The sequence below is a fragment of the Rousettus aegyptiacus genome, unplaced genomic scaffold, assembly GCF_014176215.1.
Source record: "Rousettus aegyptiacus isolate mRouAeg1 unplaced genomic scaffold, mRouAeg1.p scaffold_m13_p_16, whole genome shotgun sequence".
Taxonomy (NCBI): domain Eukaryota; kingdom Metazoa; phylum Chordata; class Mammalia; order Chiroptera; family Pteropodidae; genus Rousettus; species Rousettus aegyptiacus.
Window position 1 is genome coordinate 23,554,831 of NW_023416291.1, and position 23,846 is coordinate 23,578,676.

The 23,846-nt window shown below is 32.8% G+C and overlaps 1 protein-coding gene across 1 annotated transcript in view; it reads left to right on the forward strand.

Annotated features, from left to right (window-relative positions):
* The window catches only part of FBXO8 (F-box protein 8), a 36,815-nt gene that overhangs the window by 1,720 nt on the left and 11,249 nt on the right, over positions 1–23,846 (forward strand). Inside the window, exons 2-3 of the mRNA XM_016120103.2 lie at positions 11,290–11,626; positions 14,592–14,718. Coding sequence (XP_015975589.1) covers positions 11,298–11,626; positions 14,592–14,718 — 456 coding nt within the window. The 5' untranslated portion in view covers positions 11,290–11,297. The remainder of the gene's footprint in view (positions 1–11,289; positions 11,627–14,591; positions 14,719–23,846) is intronic.

Sequence of the window (23,846 nt, forward strand, 5' to 3'; positions counted from 1 at the left end):
TCCCCCCCCCCCCCCCCCGAAAAGTTTACAGAATTGAGCAGAATGAAGAATAAATTTTATTGTTTTTTAGATTGAGTAGGAAACTTCTCATTTTTATCGAGTTAACCTGACAATTTGTCTGATGAGATACTGTATTAGTTATCCATTGCAGAGTACTATATTACCCCAAAATTTAGCAGCATAAAATAACAAACATTTACTATCTCGAAGTTTCTGTGGGTCAGAAATTTGGGTACAGCTTAGCAGAGCACCTCTGATTCATGGTCAAGCTGTGCACATCTGGGAGCTGAGATCTCACCTGAAGACTCCAGTGAAGGGTAGAGGGATCCACTTCCAAGTCGTTGGCAGGCCTAGGTTCTCCACCACAGGAGTTTCCCCATAGGACTGCTTCACAGTTTAGCAGCTGGCTTCCCCAAGGGTGAGAGAGAGCCCAAGACTGTGTAGTATTTTATAACCTATGCTCAGAAATGGTATTCTGTCACTACTGTCATACTATATTTGTTAGAAGTGAATCACTAAGTCCAACCCAAAATCATTGTCGAGAGAATTACACAAAGGCATAAATCCCAGGTGCAAGGATCTTTGGGGGCCATCTTAGAAACTGTTTAACACAGATACCCTCACTGATAACTTTTATAAGTTAACAAGTGGAAATAACTGAGCGAAAGTGTAGTCAAGAGAAATGTGGTCTGTCAAGAAGAAATGCCAGATTGTAAAGAAATAAACTTGTACAAACCTTCTCTCTCTTGGGAAAGTTTTTTTTTGGGGGGGGGGGTGGGAGCAGTTCTTTTTCTTTTTTCCTACTAATTGTGTGGAGAAAGGCTTATTATTTTACTTGGGAAACTTTGCCCAAGGGATATATGTGAGAGGAATGTTTATGTTTTTAGGGTCTACGTGAGCTAAAACATGCATTATAATTTATTATGTATGACTAGTTAAATAGGGAATGTTTTATGTATTTATTGTGCTTTTGTGTTGATCAAAACATTCTGTTACCAAGAGGTGATCTTTTCTTTGATCATAGTACATTGAAATTAGTCATTCAAATTTATGATTTTATAGTTCATTACTTAACTAGCTGCTATGTACAACTATTTATTATTTTTCTACAGTTTGATTCAAATTTGGAAACTGAAGCTAATCCCTTGGCTGGCCTGTGACAGTGCATCAAAATCATTAATACTGAAAGTCTGTGAAATATACATCTAACTTATAACATTTTTTACTAAATTATTTTACTTACTATTTTAAAACAACTTTAATGACATCTACGTCTAGAAATTTGTTTCCTGTTTATTTTTTTTTCATTATTTTGTTTTTCCGACAAATTTGTTGGCATAGATTCTACGATAATTAGAATATCCTGACTTGAATACGTTTACATCATAATTGTGGCAAGTCCTTTTGTGGTATACAGATGAGAAAAGATATATGTGGTTTCAAGTTGAGGCAGCAGGTTTAGGGAGTTTCTCTCTGTGATCAACATTTTGTGTTGTTCTTCAAGAATAGATTACATAGGATTTCATAAGCTATTGGAAAGAAAGAACAAGATTTTAGCAAGTGAGTCATGCTTGCAGTGCTTCTGTTTATACTGTGTGATTTGTAGAGGTCATGAACATGGAGGAAAAGAGAGTTGGAAAGGACAGATGCTAAATACACACACACACACACACACACACATACACACACCCCTCCCCCCATCTCCATCACCTCTTCATTTTGCCTTTTTTAAAGAACATTTTTCTCATTTTATTTTTATAAAATCATAGATTTTATAGCAAAAAGAGACCTTAAAGATCAAGATCAAAATCCTTGTATTATTACAGGTGAGGAAACCGAGACTTCAGAATTTAAGTGACTTGACCAATACTCACAAGTAGGTAAAGGAGCCTGAATCAAATCCATGTTTTGTGTCAGTCTCTCTTCATTATTAAATGTTTTCTCATCTCATTTATGATTTTCCTCCTATTTTGAGCTGTACTTAATATTTATTTTAATGCCTTGTTTTATTTGTATAGGAGCAGTTCAGTGAGAATTACAGTTTTTGTTTTGTTTTTAATTCCACAACTCTCATAGCTATTGTGGTTAATGGGCAGGGAGTGTAGTATGTCCTGAGAAGGTGAGTTGGGATAGGCTGCCATGGCAGCTGCTGATTATAATTAGGCTGAGTAAATAGTGCAGTTAAGTAAGAACCAGTGTAATTAAAAATAATACTGGTGAGAAGTATGATAAATTTTTTTATTTAAAAGTTAAAACAGACAGTGGAATGTTTCTTGCAAAAGAAGCTGAAGAAATTAAATAACTGAAATTAAATAGGCATAAAATTCCGAGCTCTTTGGTGACATTTAAATGGCACATCTTAATTATTACATTTGTTTAGATGTCATTTGGTAACCCTCATTATAGAATCAAAGAACAGGAAAAAACCTTCAGAACACAAAGTAATATTGTAAATCTTTCTGAATTAAAAAAAAATAAGTACAAATGGTATGCCTTTTAGTAACAAAAACTACTCTTGCAGGACCAGATCTTTAAATTTAATGAGTGGGTTTTTTTTTTTTTATGTGTTTAATGTACCCTGTGACCTCTTAGTACTTAGCTATTTCCCTTTTCTCCTTAGAAAGACCTCCTTGTGGACTTATTCTCCTTCATTTCTCTACAGTTGTTGCCTTTCAATTTTAGAGGTGTGATTGGTTATCAGGTTTTTTTCTTTTCTTTCCCTTTTTTTTTTTTTTAAATTCCCTACTCAGTTTCTTTTAAACTACTTTGGTGGTCCATTCTTTTGGAAATAGAGAAATAAATGCTGGGCTGTCAGATTGATTCTAAATATCTCATAGAAAATATTTTCTCACAGAATCTCCCATGTTCTTATGCTGTTGAGTAATATCACATGATATTACTTAATTATTTTTAAAACTTAACCAGCAATCTAGTTGTAACTTTCTACTAGGAAGAAATTGAGAATTTCCAAAAAGATATAAATAAGTGACTATCCTCATCTTTAAGTCTCAATAGAAATTACATTTTAAAAATAACTCTTTTGGTACACATTTTAGATCTTTATCTGAAATAGGAAATTTCTTATTTATAAATTCTACTATTTAGACACTTAAGAATTAATGAAGAAAATCAACCATTTATAATGAGTATTTATATAGGATTATTCATGTCAGTCATCACAAACCAGTGATTTAACCTTGTTTGCTCGGGAAAAGAATTGTGCAGTCGGTTTGCTTCAAACAAAAGTATTCTCTTAAAACGAAATACTTTTTTCAGACCTCCAGACTCCTTTGTAGTCTTCCCATCTTCCACTGTGTATTCTCTGCCCAGATAGTGTATAAATCATTCTTTATTACTTATAGTTGTCTCCACAGCATATGCTACTTGAATACTCAGTGTCAAAGAATTACTATAAGCATTAGTACATTGAGTTTTTTCTTACAGAATAGTGCTTTATTTGATGTTTAAGAGTTACAAAGAAATGTTTTGATTAAAGTTGCTTAATACTTTAAAGATAGGCTTTATATTAAATATACCAACAGCTATTAATAAAAGAGTATGCATCTTATTCTTTTGTAGAAATACTCTTTTGAAAAATGACATTACAAATATGGTCAGGTGAAAACATATCCCTTTTAGAAATACAGCCATCTACTAGAAGTAAATAGAAAAATAGTCATTCTTAAAAACTTTAATAAATTAGTAACTGATATAGTTGTTGGTAATTAATTTAATTTATACTGCCTTCTAAGTGGAAATTTCTTTATGCTTTTACAGCAGGTCATTTAGACTAAAACTTTACTTTTTTTTTTAAATGAAAAAATGGCATTCAAAAACGTATCTGTTTTGCATTAGAAAAAAGCTAGTGAAGCAGGACCTGCATACTGCTTTACCAATTAAAAGATACTTTAATCTATGTTATCTTGTTCTTTTATACCTGTTATATATGTACATCTTGGTTAAGGCTCATAACAACCCCGTAAAGTAGTGAATTCCCCCATTTTACAGGAAACAGAAGTTCAGAAACCTTGCTTGAAGTATTTAAGGTCACACAGCACATGGCATAATTGGAACTCCAATTTTAAATTTATCTTCCAGAGTAAGTGTGGAAAAAACCTCTACACATTTCTCTCAGTCAGACATTAACATATCAATAGCGATTGAAGATGCTGGTAGTGCTTAACCTGAAAACGGATCTCTGTTATCACTGATTCTTGACATAATACTTGACCTTATTTGCCAAACTCTATTTTTATATGTAATGTATCAAACTAAGCAAAGTTAGCTTCTACTTACTTTATATATTTACTAGTTATTTTTTTCTCCTAGCAAAGGTAAATGGCATCTCTCCAAATTTCAAAAGATCCTAAATTATAGAACCAGGATTATGATTACTCAGGTAATTAAATTGAAAATAATCAAGTATACTCTGAAAATAGAAGGACCAAATTAAGAGTTATCATTTAAACTGGGTTGAGGGGTGCCTACAAAACTACCTCTTATTGTAATCTACCTACTATGGATTAGGTTCTTGAAGTGCTGTTGGATAGGAGTTATCCATCATTTTACTGATGAAGAAAATGAGGACTGCAGACTATAGGCTCGTCAGATTCTGTGTTGGAGTTTGTACCAGATCTTTTTTTCACATCAAAGCGTATGTCTTCCACAAGAACAGTAGCCTGAAAGAGAAGCCGCAGCTGGGAACAAAAATGGAGGTGATAAGCAGTGACAGAGGTAAAAGATGTGATCCAGTGATGAAGAAACAGATAGTAGATTGCCTTTGCCATCTGTGGGCTCTAACTCCTTTGGGCATGTGATTTGGACTCACATAGACCTGAATTTGAATCCTAAATCTTCCATTTGCCGGCTATGAGATCTCAGGCAAAGTTTCTTAACTTCTCTGGGTCACTATTTCCTTGGCTATAAAATTAGAATAATACTATCTACCTCTTAGGGTTGTTGGGAAGATTAAAATGAGATACATATAAAAATTTTCGCAGAGTTCTTAGCATAGAGTAAAAAAAATAAATGGTTTATAGTACAAAAACAATATTGTTTAATATTTCTATTATTAGATATTATATAAATGTTATGTACATAATATTATATGCAGAAGGAGGGAACACAGCCAGAAATTCCAAGCCTTAAATCTCCACACACACAAAAAATTAAAGGAGTGTTTTTTCCTAGTTTTTAAAAAAATTTTATCTAGCCTTTGAAATAAAAATGTCTATCAAAAATGTTGAAAATAATTTTTCCTGACTGTTTTGATGTTTTCCTTGACAGAGGTCTCTTACTCCTAAGCCATAAAGCTGAGCATTTATCTCCTTAGTAATGGTTTTCAGTCTGTGACACTAAACCCTTGGGCACTAATTCCTAAACTGAATGCGCATCAGACTAGAGTTTTTTCAAGTTCATTTGCCTAGATTGCAGAACCAGGAGATTTCTATTAACAGAAACATTATAAGATTAATAAAAGTTAATTAGTATATGCCTTTTACCAAGATTCACCAATTAAAAATTTCGCAACATTGCTTTATCATTTTCTCTATATAGGGATAGATGCTACTGTTTTTCTAAACCATTGAATGCATTATACCTTAGCACTTAGTGTGATTCCTAAGAACAAGAATATAGCCTTACAGTTATCAAATTCAGGAAATTTAACACTGTTGCAATATTTTGATCTAATATTCAGCCCACATGTCTAGTTTTTCAATTATCCCAATAATGTTCTCTATAGCATTTTTTTTTTTTTTTGTACAAGATCCAGCACACATATTGCATTTAGGTGTCATGTTTTTTAGTGTCCTTTAATCTGGAACTGTTTCTCAGCCTTTCTTTGGCTTTCCAGCATTGGCATTTTTGAAGAAGAAAAATTTTGTCATTTTACAGACTTTTTGTGGGTTTCTCTGATGTTCCCCATGATTAGATTCAGGTTATATATATATGTATGTGTGTGTGAGTGTGTGTGAGTGTGTGTGTGTGTGTGTGTGAGAGAGAGAGAGAGAGAGAGAGAGAGAGAGAGAGAGAGAGAGAGAGAGAGAGAGAGAGTGTGTGTGTGTGTGTGTGTGTGTGTGTGTGCCTGGAATACCATATAATTGATGTTGTGTCTTTCTTAGGGTATCACATCTAGAGGCACATAATGTCTGTGTGTCTTTTATTGGTAAATGTTAATTTTGAGCATTTGGTTAAATGCAGTCTGATTTCTTAATTTCTTTTTGTTTTGTAGTTAATAAGTAATATGTGGGGAGATTCTTTGAAACTGTAAATATTCCATTCTTTATCAAACTCAGATTCAGCATCCATTGATAATTATTGCCTGAATTATTTTTTCTATGATGGTTGTAAAGTGTTGATTTTTTAACCCCATTATTATGTCTTTGTCAGAATTTTACTCTAAGGGAGAGCTTTCCTTTTTCATTTATACATGTATATATTGATCATCAGTATAGATTCAAGGATTTTTTTGTTCATAATAGATAATCCATTACTGTCCTTATTTTTATTTTGGTGTCCAAATTGTCCCAGGTTTGGCTAATAGTTGCTTCGCAAAATTAATTTCTAATGTCCCTTTTGACATTATCGCATTGCTTTTGTTTTGTTTTGATTTTCTGGACAGTCATAATCCATATTTAAGAAACAAACACTGCCTTATTTGTTTCTTGGTAGTCCTTACGGGGGTCCCAAGTAGACTGGAAAAGTGAAAATTGGAAGAAAGATGTACCTTTTTACGGTGTTCATGCAGCAGAGATTAATGGGTTCTAACAATAGGCAAACTCTCAAAAATGTAATAGGTGGAATGTTTGATTTTATTACTGTCTATTAGATTAAGATTAAAAATTAACTTGTTAACTTTTACCATAGTTACTAGATGAAATTGGAAAAAAATAAACCAAGTGATTGTTGTACGAGTGTTCCAGCCACATTTTAATGATTGCACATTAGATCCTTGAGACAATAAAAAGATAACTTACAGATGTATGCATCGGAATTGGGTGCCATTGCTTTGGAATGATTGGTTTGATAGCCACTACTTTGGGCCACTTGTTAATCCTAGTGGGAAAGGAGGGGAGTCCTTTCTCTAGAGTCTTTCAATTTTTTGAGCGGGCATTGAAGTAGACATCTAAGCCTTCTAGGCACTTCTGTGTTGGAGGATAGGCTGTGGTCTCTTGTTCCATATACACATATTTAAATCAGTTCTCACAAAAATTGTAAAGGGGGATTTTTTTCATTATTGTATGAGGAAGAAACAGTTACACAGAGACATTAAGGCCCCTGCTTTTTGTTCCTCGTCTTCTCTGAATTACTCCCATACTTCTACTGTGCTTTGGACCCCCAAAAGCCTCATGAGGGTTCTGCCGTATAGATAAGCTTCTGCTTCCCTCTCTGCACTTTCCCAGACTGTTCTCCTCCTTCCTCCTCATGGCTTCATCACCAGCCACTCCTTCCACTTTTATGCTACAGAAATCTGTTGAAATCTCATGTCCACTCAGCATTGCTTTTCTTCTCTTATAGGCTTGGTTTCTTTCTTTTTTTTTTTTTTTTTACTCATTTTCTCTCATTTTAGTATGATGGAACGTGGTAAATATATGTGTTTGATCTTACATCTTTAACAAGAAGCCAAGAGTTGACCATAAAAATTTTTTTCAAAATGAGTTAAAATATCCTTTCTTCTATGTACTGTCCAAGTGGTATCTTATGTCACAAATCATGTTAATAAGATGGTAGCCCATCATGTTTATTTATCTTTGTCTTGGGTTAAATTCTATTCCTAAAATTATGTTAGTCTGAATTGAAGTAATTTTAGAGTTCAAATATTAAAATTAAGCTATTTAATACCAAAAGACCTTTTATTTGGAAGGAAAAACAGCAATGATGCATAATAACTCCATATGATACATGCCTAACATGAAAAAACTATAGCTTAGAATAGTCAAGTAAATAGTCAAGCCTAGGGTCCTGTGAGTAATAATTAGTGGAATGAGGGTTTAAACTCTGTTCAGCTTCAGAGCCCACAACACTGCTCCCTCCATGACTTGCTTCACAATGTCTGCCATGGATATCATGTCCTTTTGAGAGTTTTATCACTTTTCTGACAGTTCCACTTGCATTGCACATCCCTAAGAAATATTGAGAGTGGGATTGGAACACTATAGACACCCGTTTTTTTCCCCAAAGGATAAACTTTTGATATTAATCTTCCTCAAGTGGTTTATTGTACTGTGGTCTTGCCCAGTATCAACAACTGCTTTAAAGAGAAAATGAAGTCTCAAGGGGCCAATTTGCAGTATTATTTAACAGTAGAAGGATAGAAAATACAGTTTTCTTTGTATGATTGTACAGATTGTGTACATGAGCCAGGACTCCCACACCTTCCCCATCAGTTTTTTTTTTGTTTTGTTTTGTTTTTTAAAGAACCAACTGCTGGTTTTACCTCTTTCTATCTAATGGATGCTTTCTGCATCACATTCAGCGCTCAATTTAAGTGATCCCCATTAAAGTCCGGAGCCTAGGGAAATCACCGTGAATCTGAATCTGCGTTCCCTAGCAACATCCCTGAGAGCAACAACAGCTGCTTAACCATATGCCATAGAAAGATACTGTAGAGGAAATACAAAGTAATTGATATTAAATGCCTTAAATCTTGAGACTTCAAATACTATAGTTACCATGTTTGATTATTAACCTTTAGTGGTGCTACGGCAAAAGAGAAGAATAAATGTAAGTATCTAAAATGACAACAGATAGGCTAGATGAGCTTAGCAATCAAGGCGATTTTTAGATATTTTCTTGCTAAGATAAACACGGAAATAGCCATGATGAAAATAAAATACCTTTCTTTATGATCGTGTGTCTTAAAATGTTAAATTTGTATCAGAATTAAATTGCACATGTTGTAGTCTGTGGCGTATTTAAACATTAAGCAAACTTAATTTTTTGTTGATAGTCTATTTTTTTCTTAGTTATATTATTCTCACTGTTGTTTCATCTTTTCTAGAATGCCGTATATTTAAAGTCACATTATGTAGCCTTTCAGATGGACTTCTTTCCCTTACTAATACGCATTTAAGTTTCCTGAATGTCTTCTTACGGCTTGACAGCTTATTTATTTTTAGTGCTAAACATTCCATTATATGCATGTGCCGCCATTCATCCCTTCACCCCCTGAAGGACATCCTGGTTGCTTACACGTTTTGGTAATTGTAACTAAAGCTGCCATGAACATTCATGTGCAGGTTTTTGTGTGGACATAAGTTTTAAGCTTATTTGGGTAAAAACCAAGGAGCATGAATGCAGGCTCATATGGCAAAAGCATGTTTAGTTTTGTAAGAAACTGCCAAACTGTCTTCCAAAATGACCGTGCCATTTTGCATTCCCACATCCTTGCCAGTGTTTGGTGTTGTCAGTATTTTGGACTTCACCCATTCTAATAGTACTACCTCATCGTTGTTTTGATTTGTAATTGACTAATAACATGTGACGTTGAGCTTCTTTTCAGATGAGTATTTGCTATCTGTGTATCTTTTTTGGTGAGTCATCTTTTGAGATCTTTTGCTCATTTTTAAGTGGGTTATTTATTTTTTTTACTGTTCAGTTTTGAGTTCTTTATTTTGGATACCAGTCCTTTATCAGATAAATATTTTGCAAAGGTTTTCTACCAGTCTGTGACTTGTCTTTTTAGTATCTTCAGATTCTACATTAAAACTAAGAATTTCATTATTATAGCTTAACCATTTATTTAGAAACTGCTACCATTATTGTGCTATGTGTTGTAGGGAGGAAAGGTTATCTTTCGTAGTTTCTTTGCAAAAACAAATCTCCCCACATTTAAAAATCATTAATGTGTTCCTTTTCCTTATACTCCCCATCCTTTTATAGTTTAAGCTCCTGGAGTTCTAAGCAGGTCACTGTAAGGAGGAAGAGTGAACAATTATCTTGGACTCTTTTTTCTGTTTTGATCAACAAGTGACCTGTGATAGTAGCCATTATCCAAATAACAGCCAGTAGCTCAGTAAATATACGTGTGGATCATGCCTTGATAGATATTGAAAATAATAACTATCTTTTGACATTCTTGAAATTTTAACTCAATTTTCAAATTATTCTTAATAATTTTCAAAATTTCTATTCACCAGTGGATTTGTTTCCTGTTTTCATTTTTGTTAGTTCTAATCGTAAGCAGCTAATTAAATAAACTATATTTTAAGGTCAAGTTATGCTATGAAATTTATGAAATTTAATGATTTTATACAAAAATCTATATTTTTCCCCAAAATTTTTGAAATACACACATATTAGTAGTGAACTTGGGTTATAGAACATGAGTATTTTGTTTGGAAAAGAGATCATGAGAATCATGATTTATATTAGTTGAAAGCTCTTTCTGATTTCTTTTTTCTCAACAAATTCTTTGCCCAGGAAACGTTACTTATTCTAAAACCAGGATCAAATCGAAAGTCTAGACCAATTGCCTTCTATATATTTGTGTACGAGGAAGTCCAACGTTTGTAAGATAAATGTGGCGCCACGCTGGTTGGAGGCCAGGTGGATGGAGGTGGAGGAGACTGGAGCATGCTTTCTCCTGTCTTTTCCCAGATATCTCTGAGGAATCCATAGGACTGTATGGAGAACTGGAAAATTAGTCTAAATTATGATTTTTACTTAAAGCAATAACAAAACCACATAGTCATTACTGAGCTATTTATCATGGAGTTCTAGGTGTCTAATTTATAAGGTTTTTGAATTAGACTTCAGGGCCTATGTTACATTTTATTACAGTCTACAGCATTAGACTGGGAAGAATTAAACTAAAAGCCTGTTTCACAGCTGTTATGCATCTGGGAGTTTGGTTAAAAGGGCTAGCTTAGCTTAGCCTGAGTTGTGATAAAAAGCAGGGTTAGAGGCCTTTTAACTCAAGTCCTGGGCTCTGATCAGAGCTCTATTTAATACTAGCCCATAAGTCCACATAATTATAATTTGTAAGAGTCTTTAGGACATCAGTAACTTTTAAATCTCACCGTATGAAAAATGATTATGTCACCTGTGGACTTTTAAAGTAGTCAGCAAACTGGGATAAGGGCGATAAACCAAATATTTCTAAAACTTTCTCCATCCAAGTTTTGTACTTACGATGTTCCAGCTACTCTTTGTAATATATTACTCCTTTTAATATGCTTTAATGAGGAATGTTAATTCTGATAAATGAATACTTCATGGTGGAGTTGTACCACTGGGAAAGGAAGGTTCCTTTTTCTAATGTAACCTTACATTTTGGCTTGCTCCCAGGCTTGCAGATGGGTCAGGGGCTGTGGAGAGTGGCCAGAAACCAGCAGCTACAACAGGAAGGCTATAGCGAACAAGGCTACCTCAGCAGAGAGCAGAGCAGGAGGATGGCTGCCAGCAACATTGCTAACACCAGTCATCGTAAACAAGTCCAAGGAGGCATTGACATATATCATCTATTGAAGGCAAGGAAATCTAAAGAACAAGAAGGATTCATTAATTTGGAAATGTTGCCTCCCGAACTAAGCTTCACCATCTTGTCCTACTTGAATGCAACTGACCTCTGCTTAGCTTCATGCGTTTGGCAGGACCTCGCTAATGATGAACTTCTCTGGCAAGGGTAAGTTCAACCCACCATGTTTGATTCAGTATCTCTACACTTAGTCACTTAAGTGTTCTTTTTATAATAGATATATGTATTATGAAATATTTCTTTTTACCCTGGGCTTGTATTTTGAGTTGCTCTTTATTAAAACCTGGAAAGATAAAGATACAATTATCATTATGTCAAACTTGATATTGAGAAAAGAAGGGCAGTATAAAAGAAATAATGACTTTGTAGTTAGAAGAGAGGTTACCAATTGAGATGTGTCAGTTTACTATAAATCAGAAATTGTCAGTTTATTCTAAAAATACAACTTGATAAGTGAGAATTTATAATACGAAACTTAGAATGTTCACATCCGAGGTGTAGTTTGTGCTATGAAAAATAAGCATTCTTAAAAACAATAAATATTTCCCAAATCTTATTTCTCAGTTGGAGTATATGAGTGTTTGTTCACTTATTGATATATTTGTTTTTATCAGAAGTGTCTGTTAGCGTAAACTTTAACTGGTGAATATTTAATCTACTTTTTTTTTTTTCCTAACCATTTCATCAACGATGTAGGTAAATATTAGAAAGCAAAGAAATAATCTACTTGTTGAACCGAATGCAGGTTATAGAAGTTTTAGCAGCTATTATTATATCAGCTTAAATTTGAGCTATAAATCTAAAAATGTTTGGTGGAATAGAATCTATTTTATGGATCGTAAATTAATCCTTAAATATTAGGATCAAATACTTGAGTTGTGAAAATGTTACGAAACATTGGAGAATTATTGGTTTTCTAGCATTCTTTACCAAAGTTTATCTCATTATCTTAAAAAGGAACTTCATAACAATATAAAATATACCTAAAATCAAGTCTTTTTGAGACTTTAATTTTTACATGAAAATCTATTTGAGAGAATTAATAAATTATTTAAATAGCCAGCCTTATAAAGTTCATTTCTCAACCTCTAAATAGATAAAAATCATCAGTATCATCTTGTCGATCTCATTGTCTTGTCATAGTGAAGGTATTATGGCAGTGAGAGGAAATTCTATTAGTAATGCTTAAAATAGTTATTAATTTTTAATAATTTAATAGAGGAAATGAAAATACTTTAACTGGCTCATTTTATTTATAATCTCTTTTCTACATTTAGAAAAATGTAGTATTCCCAACAAACTTATATTCTTATATTTGAACTTTTAAAAAAAATTTATATCTGAGCTCTCATCTCAATGAACTCAACCAGAGTTCATTGGGATTTGAATATGGATTGTTCATTTCTGAAAGAAATGCTTCCTTTTTGTTTACCACATAATCATACCTATTTTTATGATACTTTGCTTTTTTTCTTAGTGATAAGGTGCTTCTATTTTAAATTAAAGGCTGGCTTTGTTTTTATTTTAACTTCGGATGTATTGAATACTTACTAATGTTGGGAGGTTTTAAATTAAAACTATGGGACTAGGTTAAAGAGGCTACTAAAATATTGATAATTTTCTAAAGTTACTAAATTTACTGTTTTTTTAAATTTTTCAATTTTTCAAATACAATTGACATTCAATATCATATTAGTTTCAGGTGTACAGTATAGTGTTAGACATTTATATAACTTAAAATCATCCCCCCAATAAGTCTAGTACCCACCTGATGACATACATAGTTATTACAATATTATTGTAATATGTTCCTTGTGCTGTACTGAACTCTTTTAGAATCGATATTTCATTTGGTAATGATAATACAAAGATATAATTACCTATTAAGAAGATATTCTCAAATATTTTATCCATTGTCATCACAATTTTTTATGTTATAGGCTGAGACAGTAACTTTTTCTTGTTTTTCTGTATATTGGGTGTGTGAAAAGAAGGAAGTTTGAGCCAAAACTCAATAATGAATATTAGAAAGTAATACTGCTTTCATGTTTATCTCTATAAGTAGGTATTTTTGAACACACACAAAATGAGATCTTTTTTGTGACAGTCATTAAAAGTGTATCAAAATGTAATTTCAGTATTCTCTATGTTTCTGAAGTGGTACATTTATATTTTCTGATCTGTGGTATATATCCAGAATTTCTAGGCATTGTAATAAGATAAAACATTAGCTTTCAAATAATAACCAGTAGCTAATGGTTCTGTGCAGAATTGGAAATAACTATTCTTTTCTGCAGAAATAATGTATTTTGAGATATGAGCTGTTAGCATTTTAGGTTTCATAGAAATTTTAAACAATCATGTATCACCGTGATAGTAAAGAGCCAGTGCTTTGAACAGTACTTAAAAACTGCTATGCTTAATGTCACAGCTTTTGATGTATGTATTGAGTTATGCATTACAAACAATTTCTGTGTTTCGTTTGCCTGTTGTTAATATATACAGTTAAAAAAAAAAAACAAAATTGTCCCCTTGCCCAGCAATCTTTGCCCCCCATTCAGTTATATGTCACAGTAGAGCACATAGTTTACTTAATCCTTGGTTTAGCTTCTCAGTTAAGATTGCAAGCTCTCGAGTTAGACTCCTTGGATTTAAATCCTGCGTCTGCACAAATTTGCTGTGCAACCTTGGGCAGCTTTTTTTTTTATCATGTCTGTGTTTCTTGACTTGAAGCACCAACATCATAGGATTGCTGTAAAGATTAAGCGAGTTAATGCTGTTTCAATGCTGCAGATAGTATCTGTCATTTAGTAAGCATCCAGTAAATGTTAGCTATCATCATCATTATTATCAGTTTCTGTTTAATTTCAGATAATACAAATATTATTAATCTTTGTAACTCACATTTATTAAGTGCTGGCAAAATTGCTAAATTGAAGGCATTCGTCTATCATACTCTAGTACTAAACAAATTAAAATGTATAAAATTAAACATTTTAAACTTTAGAGCTCTAGAATCTAATTTTATATCATTTCATGTTATTTTATCATATATTCACGTTTAATTTGGAATGGTAATGTTTTCTTGTCTGATTTTATCTTGTTTTTCTAGGTTGTGTAAATCCACTTGGGGTCACTGTTCCATATACAATAAGAACCCACCTATAGGATTTTCTTTTAGAAAATTGTATATGCAGCTGGATGAAGGCAGCCTCACCTTTAATGCTAACCCAGATGAGGTAAGTGAAGAACTTGAATATTTTTAACAGTTGAACTTTAATACTATCTTGCTGCAGCTTTTCAATATATGAAACTTACAAGTAAAATAACAAGTCCTAAACATGTCTATTCAATCACTGTAAAACCCAGTATTTGAATTATTGCTATATGACAGTCATTCCCTTTTACTTTGTCATGTCATGTCCTGATCTTTCTACCTGGTTACTTTGTATGGCAGCTTGTATGACACGTGCAGTACTCTGCTGGACCTGATGGAGATATTGCTGTTTTATAAGAGCATTACATATGTTCATCAAATTTTATCTGCAGCATTTTCTTCCCTTTTTATTGTTTATATTTAGTAGTGATGTTTATCAGATAATCATTACAAAAGATATTGTTCTTTTTTGGGATACATCAGAATGTAGCCTTCAAATAATGCCTCTAACAATCTAGTTCCATGTTGACATAGAAACTGCTTATAGATTCTGTTATAAATTAAATAATTTTGTATTCATTATTTAATTCCCTTTATTAAAGACAATAGCCAGACACAAACAGAAAAAAGGGAGAGTGGGAGAAGAAAGAATAACTGCTATAATTAATTTATTATTAATTTTTTCTTAATATATATGAATGATCAAAATGTGAAGACAGTTATTTCCACTATTCTCATTTTAATATATCTTGGAAAGGTTCAGATTTTCAAATAGATGTTAAATATCTACTGTATTTATTCTTAGAAATCAAGTGGAAATTATACAGCATCAGAACTACTACTTTGGGGTGTGTTATTTTTTGTGGAAAAATTTAACCGACAGTTATTTTAATTTATATAATTTTCAAAACCCAATTATTTTTTCCATTTGTTGTAGAGGTGTTAAGGACTGTTTCAATCATGCAGTAAAATATTTTTTAAAATATCTTAACTTTTGCTATGTTATAATTGGAGAAATGTTTCTCTCATGCAAAATATTTGAATATTAAACAGAAATGCTGATTTTAAAAATATGCATATAATATGCGACATCATATTTTTAAAGTTAAATTCATTTTTCCTTGTTATACATGATTTCTTTCTTTGTTAATTTTTTTTTTGTACATGAATGAAAAATAAAATGGTCCCCTGTAAATGTTCACTGATAACATACACATTATCAGTTAAGTCTTAGCTCCACAAATATAACAAAGTATGTATATTTTAAAGCCTAGTATAAATATTTAAATTAAGATATTTGTTCTCTCCTTTCCCTACTGTTTAAAGAGTTTTTACTTTCAATGAATAAAAGACTGATATTTTTAATAAAAGTAGAATGATTTATAATAAGTTAAATTTCAGATTAGATATTTGAAACCTATATGATTCTGATTTTTTCGAAATTAATAAGTTTTTAGAAGACAAACGAATGGATAAACTATTATTAATTTAGGTTTTGTAACTTGTTACTTTATTGCAAATTTTTCCAGATGCCTTTATAATAAAATATACTTGTTTTTACTTTATTTTTTAACAAATCTGAGTTCTCTTCTAAATATATAGCAACTGTAAGCATGTCACCTTTTAGAGGTTGCACTATAACATGTCTACCCTGTACAAGGGATTCAGCTACACTTATCTGTTTGAAGAATGGCATGGTTACAGAGACTTTATTGTTCTTGTTTATTAGAATTAGACATTACTTGTTGCTAATAAGTTCATAGGACAGACTTTATAATAAGATATATGCATCCATCTGTTGAGTTACTTGAATGATGATTACCAGAGAAGAACTGAAGCAGAATAATACAGTGTTTTACTCAAGAACATAAGAATCAGGAAAGGCAGCTATTACAAACCCCCATCTTATTATGCTTAGCTTATCAAGGCATACTGGCTCCTGTCATGAATTATACTGACATTGAGTAAAACTGTCATCTTCAATTCATATCACTTGCAAATATTACATTCTAAGGAAAATTTAACTTGGTAAGTACTGAGTTGTAGATTTACCAAGTCAGAAAAGTTGGATGTAACTGCTGAGATTGATTATGGTAAGTGGTCATTTCTTGCTAAAGGAGTACCAATTATTTAAACAAATTTTAAAACCATTCATTTTATGCAAACATGAAAATACAGATAAGCCCTCATATACTAGAATATGATATGGCTAGTTTGAAATGTCTAAATTAGAAAAGCTGGATGTGAAAATATGTTTCCATCTTTGCATCTACATATGTCAGACTATAGGGTTCTTGTTATACCTCCTCTAGAATATTTAGAGAGGGGGCAGAGAAAAGAGGTAAAAATAAAGTCCTCTTTTTTTCTAGCAAAATTTAAAAAATTTTTAAGTCAAATGTTTGCTAAGCTAGAAGATTGAAGTTATTAAAATGGGATTTGTAGATCTTCAGAATTACATATCCATCCTACCTCCCATTGTTATTGAGAGTTGGCTGTATTTTCTTTTTCTTCACTCGCTGGCCTGATTTAAAGATATCCTGGAGGTTCCCAGAAGTACTGAATTCACTGTTCCGAAAGGGGCAGATGGTGCTGCCAAGAGGCGTAGAGCTGAACCATTCACAGAATTCTGACTCTGTGCTTTTATGAACATTGCTAACTTAGCAGGTGTCGCCTAACGGCGGGTTAGAATACTGCCTTTACCCAGTGCACTGAGGATGTACAGGCAAAGAAGGATATTGAAATACACTTATAGATGCAGAGAAATGAGGGGAAATACTTTACTAACTATATTCTATACTTTCTTTCATTGACTAATATAAATAATCAATGTCAATTAGGTTGTTTATCCAAGTCAAGCCTTCAAAGTTGAAATCGTGTAATCTAAAGAGATAGCCTAATAGATGTTTTTTCATAGAACTTCTCTGTATGAGTCATACTTTAGCCATAGACTGACTCTTGCCATGTTTTTTGAGTGCTAGAAATCAGTAAGTACTTTTTGGAGGTTGATTTGTTTTTTTTTCTCCTCACTGGAACACTGTCATCAGATGTGTTATTTTGGGTTAATTTAAGCCTGAGAAGTAAATTAGTTTTGATGACATGTTTAAATATAAGCGGTGTTTATTCTAAGTACCTGAGATGTATATAATTATTCAGTATGTTAAAAAGTCTACTTTTCCATAATTTCTAGTTCTGTACTTAACATTTTGATAGCAAGCATCATTAAAATATTATAAAAATAAGAATACTTGCAGCCACAGGGAACAAGATTCTCCAAAGGACATCGTTCATATCACGGATATGGGTAACCAAACTTCACAGCAACTGCTGGCAGTGGCTCATGGGGTGGGGGAGAACATCTGCACAGTTTGTGGTACGATTATCTAGCACGCTGTTGTGATATGCATGACATTGTGATTTCAGCTGTATGTAAAGTCTTGATCTTGTGCATGAGCTTGTGTACTTTGTGGCAGGTGACCACATTCTAGTAAAGGAATGTGCTAAAAACCATTCGTTTACATTAGGCTGTATTTCCCCTGCATGTACAAGTTACGTGTGTCGATTTTATTCCAGTAGCAGTATTATAACAAAGTAATTTTACTTATCCAGTAAACTATATTCCTTGTGCTCCATTTAGTATTAAACATTTTCTTAACATAGTTATTTTTAAATTTAGTCTGGAAAATTGATAGTGAACATGGTTTAACTTTATTATAGGTTTATTTTTGTGTAAATATATTTTAAGTTTTTAAAAATAATCTCATCATTGGGGTCAGGTAGAATAAGTCTTTATTTTTAACTTCATCAGCACATTTTTCCTTTGTTTATACAAAAAGGCCCACGTGCATATAATTCTGTGTATTTCGTTGAGTTGACCTGGGATAGATTCTATTATGATAAATAATTTAAATTTGACTTGTGTACATGTTTTAGATGAAAATGCATATAGCAAATTATTTTCAAGATAACGTATTATTTTTGTTGTTATACCAACTAAAATATAAACAGGAAAATTGTAGTTCTCCATTATAGAAAGGAACTCGGGAGTTTATACTCAATTCTTATGAATAATATTAAAGCTTTTTGCTCTAGCATATAGCAGCAAAATGGTCATTACCATTACTTCATAGCATAGCAACATTGATGAAAAGTAACCTTTATTTTTATTTCTAGAGACAGACAACTCTGGTATCATCAGAATTTACAGATAAGCATTTCCCAAATGTATTCTTTGAAATAATTATTTCATAGTATAATGAACATAGGCAAAGGAGTTCCCAAGTCTAATAAATTTTATCACAATAGATATGATTAGTTGGCTTATTTACAGAAGAACTTTTTAAAACCTTTAATATATTGATGCACATTGTAGGTATCTAAGAGGGTGTTGTTGCAGGATATTCCACGTTTATATCACATAGTGTCTTTTGGAGGTGGGGAGAGTTCAAAGTAATAGTCCAGAGAGCATATTCTCAAATGTACTATTATAGATTATCTGTAATTTTACTATGTGTAAATAATATGTGTTCCTAAATGGAAAGATACACCTAGATTGAATAATTGAAATATCATGTAGTTCAATGACAGCTATCTGAAGTTTATTTTGTCTGTAGTCTTATTTCTTATTGAAAGTCTATGGATCTATAATTGTTTGTTCTTTTTCTTTTGGTCTGATAGTTTTTTGTTTTTGTTTTTGTAATTAATACTGATAGTTGAGTCTTGACAAACTGAGAGGTTTATTTGTGGTCTGTATTTTGATTGTCATCTAAAATGTTAAGGAAAGTGTTAGTTTGGAAAATAAGGGTAGAACAACAAATCTGATGGCAATATTGAATTCAAATAACTGCCTGTAGATGTCAGTATACATATCAATGTCAACTAATTTGGAACAGACTAGTAATCATCATATCTGTGGTATTTCATTCCCTACATGAACTTTGTTAAATCTTAGCATCCCCTGCAACTCAGGGTTATTTCCAGTGAAGGTTGACTGGCCACCAAAATGGTTTTTAGTTAGGCAGATGTACTGCCTAACTAAGGTTTTATCCTTAGTTCTCTAGGTCTAGAAATTTGACTTTACATTTCCACTGAAAGTAGATCAGTCTCTCAGGAATAAACTTGTTTTATAGGTGGTAGATCCTAAGTTACATTGACAGTAGATGGGTATACTCTGAACAGTGCCTGATACATAAAGAAAGGTGAGCTAAAATTTTTAAATTCTCAGCTTATGTTACAAACTAAAATATATCTAGGAATAATTAGGTCCTCAGGGCCCTTCACTTTGATGCTCCACATAGCCAGTACCACATTTTATGATCTGCTACCAACAGTCCCCACTCATCCTTGTATGTATCAGCCAGGGATTTTTGGCTTGAAGGAACAGAGAACCTAACTAATAATGGCTTAAACCATATACCTTTATTTACTTCAAATGGCCTCTGAGGTGAGTATCCCAGAGTTATTTCAGTGATACAGTGATCTCATCATGGATCCTCACTATGTTGACTTTTGCCCTGTCTTGGTAACAAGATGGCTACCACCACTCCATATTACATTCTTACGTGAAAGTACCCTCAGCACAAAGAGGGCAGACACAGAAAAACTCCAATTCCTCATGCATATTAGGGAGACAGTTCTTTTTCAGAGCCTTCAGTTCACTTGTGCTCATTTCTTATTAACATAACTAAATTAAATGAACAACCCTAGACCAATAGAGAACTGAATTAAAAAGATTACATGAATGAGTAAACTTGACATGATTTAGTAACTGTGGCAGAGATGCTAGAGATGATGAAAACAGCGAAATGGCTTTTGTGTAGGTATTCAGGCATCTACAACACTTTTTACTAGTGAGCCACTTACAAAATTTGTGATTCTGCTCCCCTTATTTCTGGGCTCTGCTGGTTTAGAGGCCTTAATACTCAAAGGGGGAATATTGACAGCAGAGGCACCATGACTTTAAATGGTTGCTAAGACCACCACCTTTCTATTTAGGTTCCCCTGCCACTGAAAAGACAGACTGAAATGAAACCAATCAAAAAAGAGGGTATGAGGGTAGGTAATTATGCTGTTGCTGAGGTGATTAAATCTAATTACCAGAAGGAAATTGTTACCATCACAAAGTGGGGAAAAACAGAAGGATATATTTAGAATTCAGAAGACATCTTAAGAGTTCTTCTAATACCATTGTATCCTATGGTAAAAGTAATTTCTAAAAAAAAAAAAAAATCACAGAAGTCCTGTATAGGTAGCATTTAAATCCCATTCCTGAGACTCCTCACTGTAAACCAGCTGAAAGACTGGCTCCAGTCCCAGCCTCAAGAGCTGAATATAGATTATTCCAAGCTAATCATGTTAATTCTATTCCCCTTGACTTCCATGACATCCATGTAATCCTTTTCTGACCTGTGATATTAGAGGAGACTGTGTAGAGAACGGTTCTTTAGGTTTTAAAATGAAGCAAAGAAAAATAGTATTTGTGTGTGTGTGTGTGTGTGTGTGTGTGTGTGTGTGTTTACATACACATGCATGCTCATACATGCTTCTGGGAAATGGTTTATTAGGATGTAATGACAGGAACACCTGCAGCCATGAGGGTGTTAGTAACATACTGAGAATAGCACATTGGAAAATTGGAAAGAGAATTGGGTCCATGATGTCGTGTGTGAGCCTAACAACTCTGGAGCCATATTAGTTTGGAACTTCTTATTATACAGGTAATAAATCTCTTTACCTCTTTTTTTGAATTGAGGTTCCTGTTGTTTGCAGTCAAAAATATCCTTATGCTGCTGCTGCTACTTTATCATCATCATCATCATCATCATCACTGCTATTACTCAAACTCCTAGGAGTTTGATAGGTAACCTGAACACATTATTTTTATAAAAATAACCATTGCTATTTCTCATTAGCAAATTAATTAATTTTATCTTCAGATTTTCTGACAAGAATTTAATCAGCACAAAAGGAACTAGTGGACAATGAGAGGAGTCTCTCACAAAATATAGCTTCTCCTTTATAAGAATTATTTACTCAAAAGAGCTACAGTATTCAAGGTCATTGGCAAATCAGCATTAGAGTCAAAGTGCAAAACTATGCCTCGATCAGTATTAGACTCAAAGTGCAAAACAATGCCTCTCAGACACTAAATACTATCCTCTGTCTAGACAAGTTAATACCTTCAACCTGGTTACAACTGGTCAAATCATACTAAACTGGAGGCCATTTACTTTTTCGAGGGCAACATGATGTGTGTATGGATGTGTATGTATGTATTCATCTGTCTACTTTTTAATCTGATCCATCATGTGTTGATTTTATGGTTAAGAAGGCAACTTTATCCTGTGTCTATTAAAATAAAGATTTAATTTTTATTTAACTTTATTTTACACTCTGCCCTTACTATACTATATCATGGCCACCCTCTCTCCACCTCTACTCTCCAAGAGTCATTCTTGCATATAGTTTAGAATCAGTCCACAGAAGGATGTTTGTAGGCTCAGAATAAACCATTTGGAAGTTTCAATTAGAATCAATTTCTCAGGCCCTTTTTTAGTCTTAGTCTAATTTAAAAAAAGATTCAGGCCTATAATATTTCATAGTTTATTCATCAGTCAAACCACCTGTTGGATTTTGTATTTGTTTTCCTCAGTGTGCTATGAGAAATACTAATTTGTTACCTCATTTAGTGTGAACTGTCTGGAGTAAAAATAAACTGAAATTAGTGGACAATGTATGGATCTAGGAATTTGAACTAGAGGAATAAAATTAGAATATTTTAATTAGAATATTTTGGCACCATAACACTCAAACTATAGATTTAAAACTATGAAATACCAAAATGAGCAAAATTTTTTTCCCTCTTTATTTGAATTTTGTTGCCAATTTAGATTAATGTACTTAAAAACTTTGTAATATTGTATTAATATTTTAAGTACATTTCAAAGAAAAGTCTATTTACCTTTTATTTCCTTATCATACCCTATCTGACCACCTTAATACCTCTAAAATGTTCTTCCTTATCTGATGTGATCACACCGTTACAATGAAACTTGGCATTACTTTCTAGATTTAAGTTCTCAGCTTTAATGTCCAAGGTAGTTGTCTCTCCTATATGTCTTTCACAGTAGATGTCACTCCAAAATTTGTTTTATCAGAAATCCAAAAGCCAGTATTTTCTCAGTTCTATATATCAACGATTGTATAGCGTCCATCAATTTAATTGCAGCTTTTGTATATGGTAGTATGCAGGAAACTACACTAAATGCAAATTTTTTAACCATTTATTCATGAGATATATAATTTTCCTCTTTTTTATCATGAAGTTTAGATATGCCTTCTTTATGACCAGTCTTAAGATCTTTGTGAACCAATTTTAGCCATTTAGTAGTTAAATCTGTTGTCATGATGCCATGTTCATTTTTATTATTTGGACTGGTGACTCCAGCCTTTGAGAGTTTATAATTTAAGATATTTCTCAGTGTACTAGAGTTTTGGTTCAACTCATAGATATTTTTTGTTGTTAAGTTTTTTCCCTCCTTAGTTGGATTATATAATTCTTAAAAGTTTATAGCTTCTCTGGAAAGTCAGCTGGAAGCTCTATACAGAAAACTCTTTAAATATGTATTAAGTATCTCTTCACTTACTAGTTATATGACTTTGACCTTGGGCAAATTGTTTAAACTCTCTGCTCTTCAGTTTCCCCATCTGTAAAATGGGGAAATAGTATTAACATATTATAACGTTCTGAAGATTACATTAAATAGTATATGTTTAGTGCTTCTAAGTGCTTAGTGCTTCTTAAGTACTCACTAAAATGTAGCTTTAAATTTATGCTAGAGGTACAATTACAACAATTTGTACTACCAAGAGCCACGCACGGCTCTAGGTTTGGGGATTCTTCTTCTCCTGGAACTTTTTGGGTTCTAGTAGATAAATATTTGACACCTAAATAATGATTCTTCATGAAGTAGATATTGCGACAACAACATCTCGTAGATTTAGATGGTGATGTTCTTTGCCTTTCATTTCATTTCCAGGCATGCAATGAGCAATCTTTTGTATATACAGTAACTTTTGGTTTCAGTGGTGCTTAGTTTAATCTTTTTGAGGACATTTTAAGCAATAATTAGGAATCCAAAATTATGTTTCAATTAAACATGTGTCTTGGCTAAAATGGTGGTAGGATGGACAGATACTTTAATATACACATGT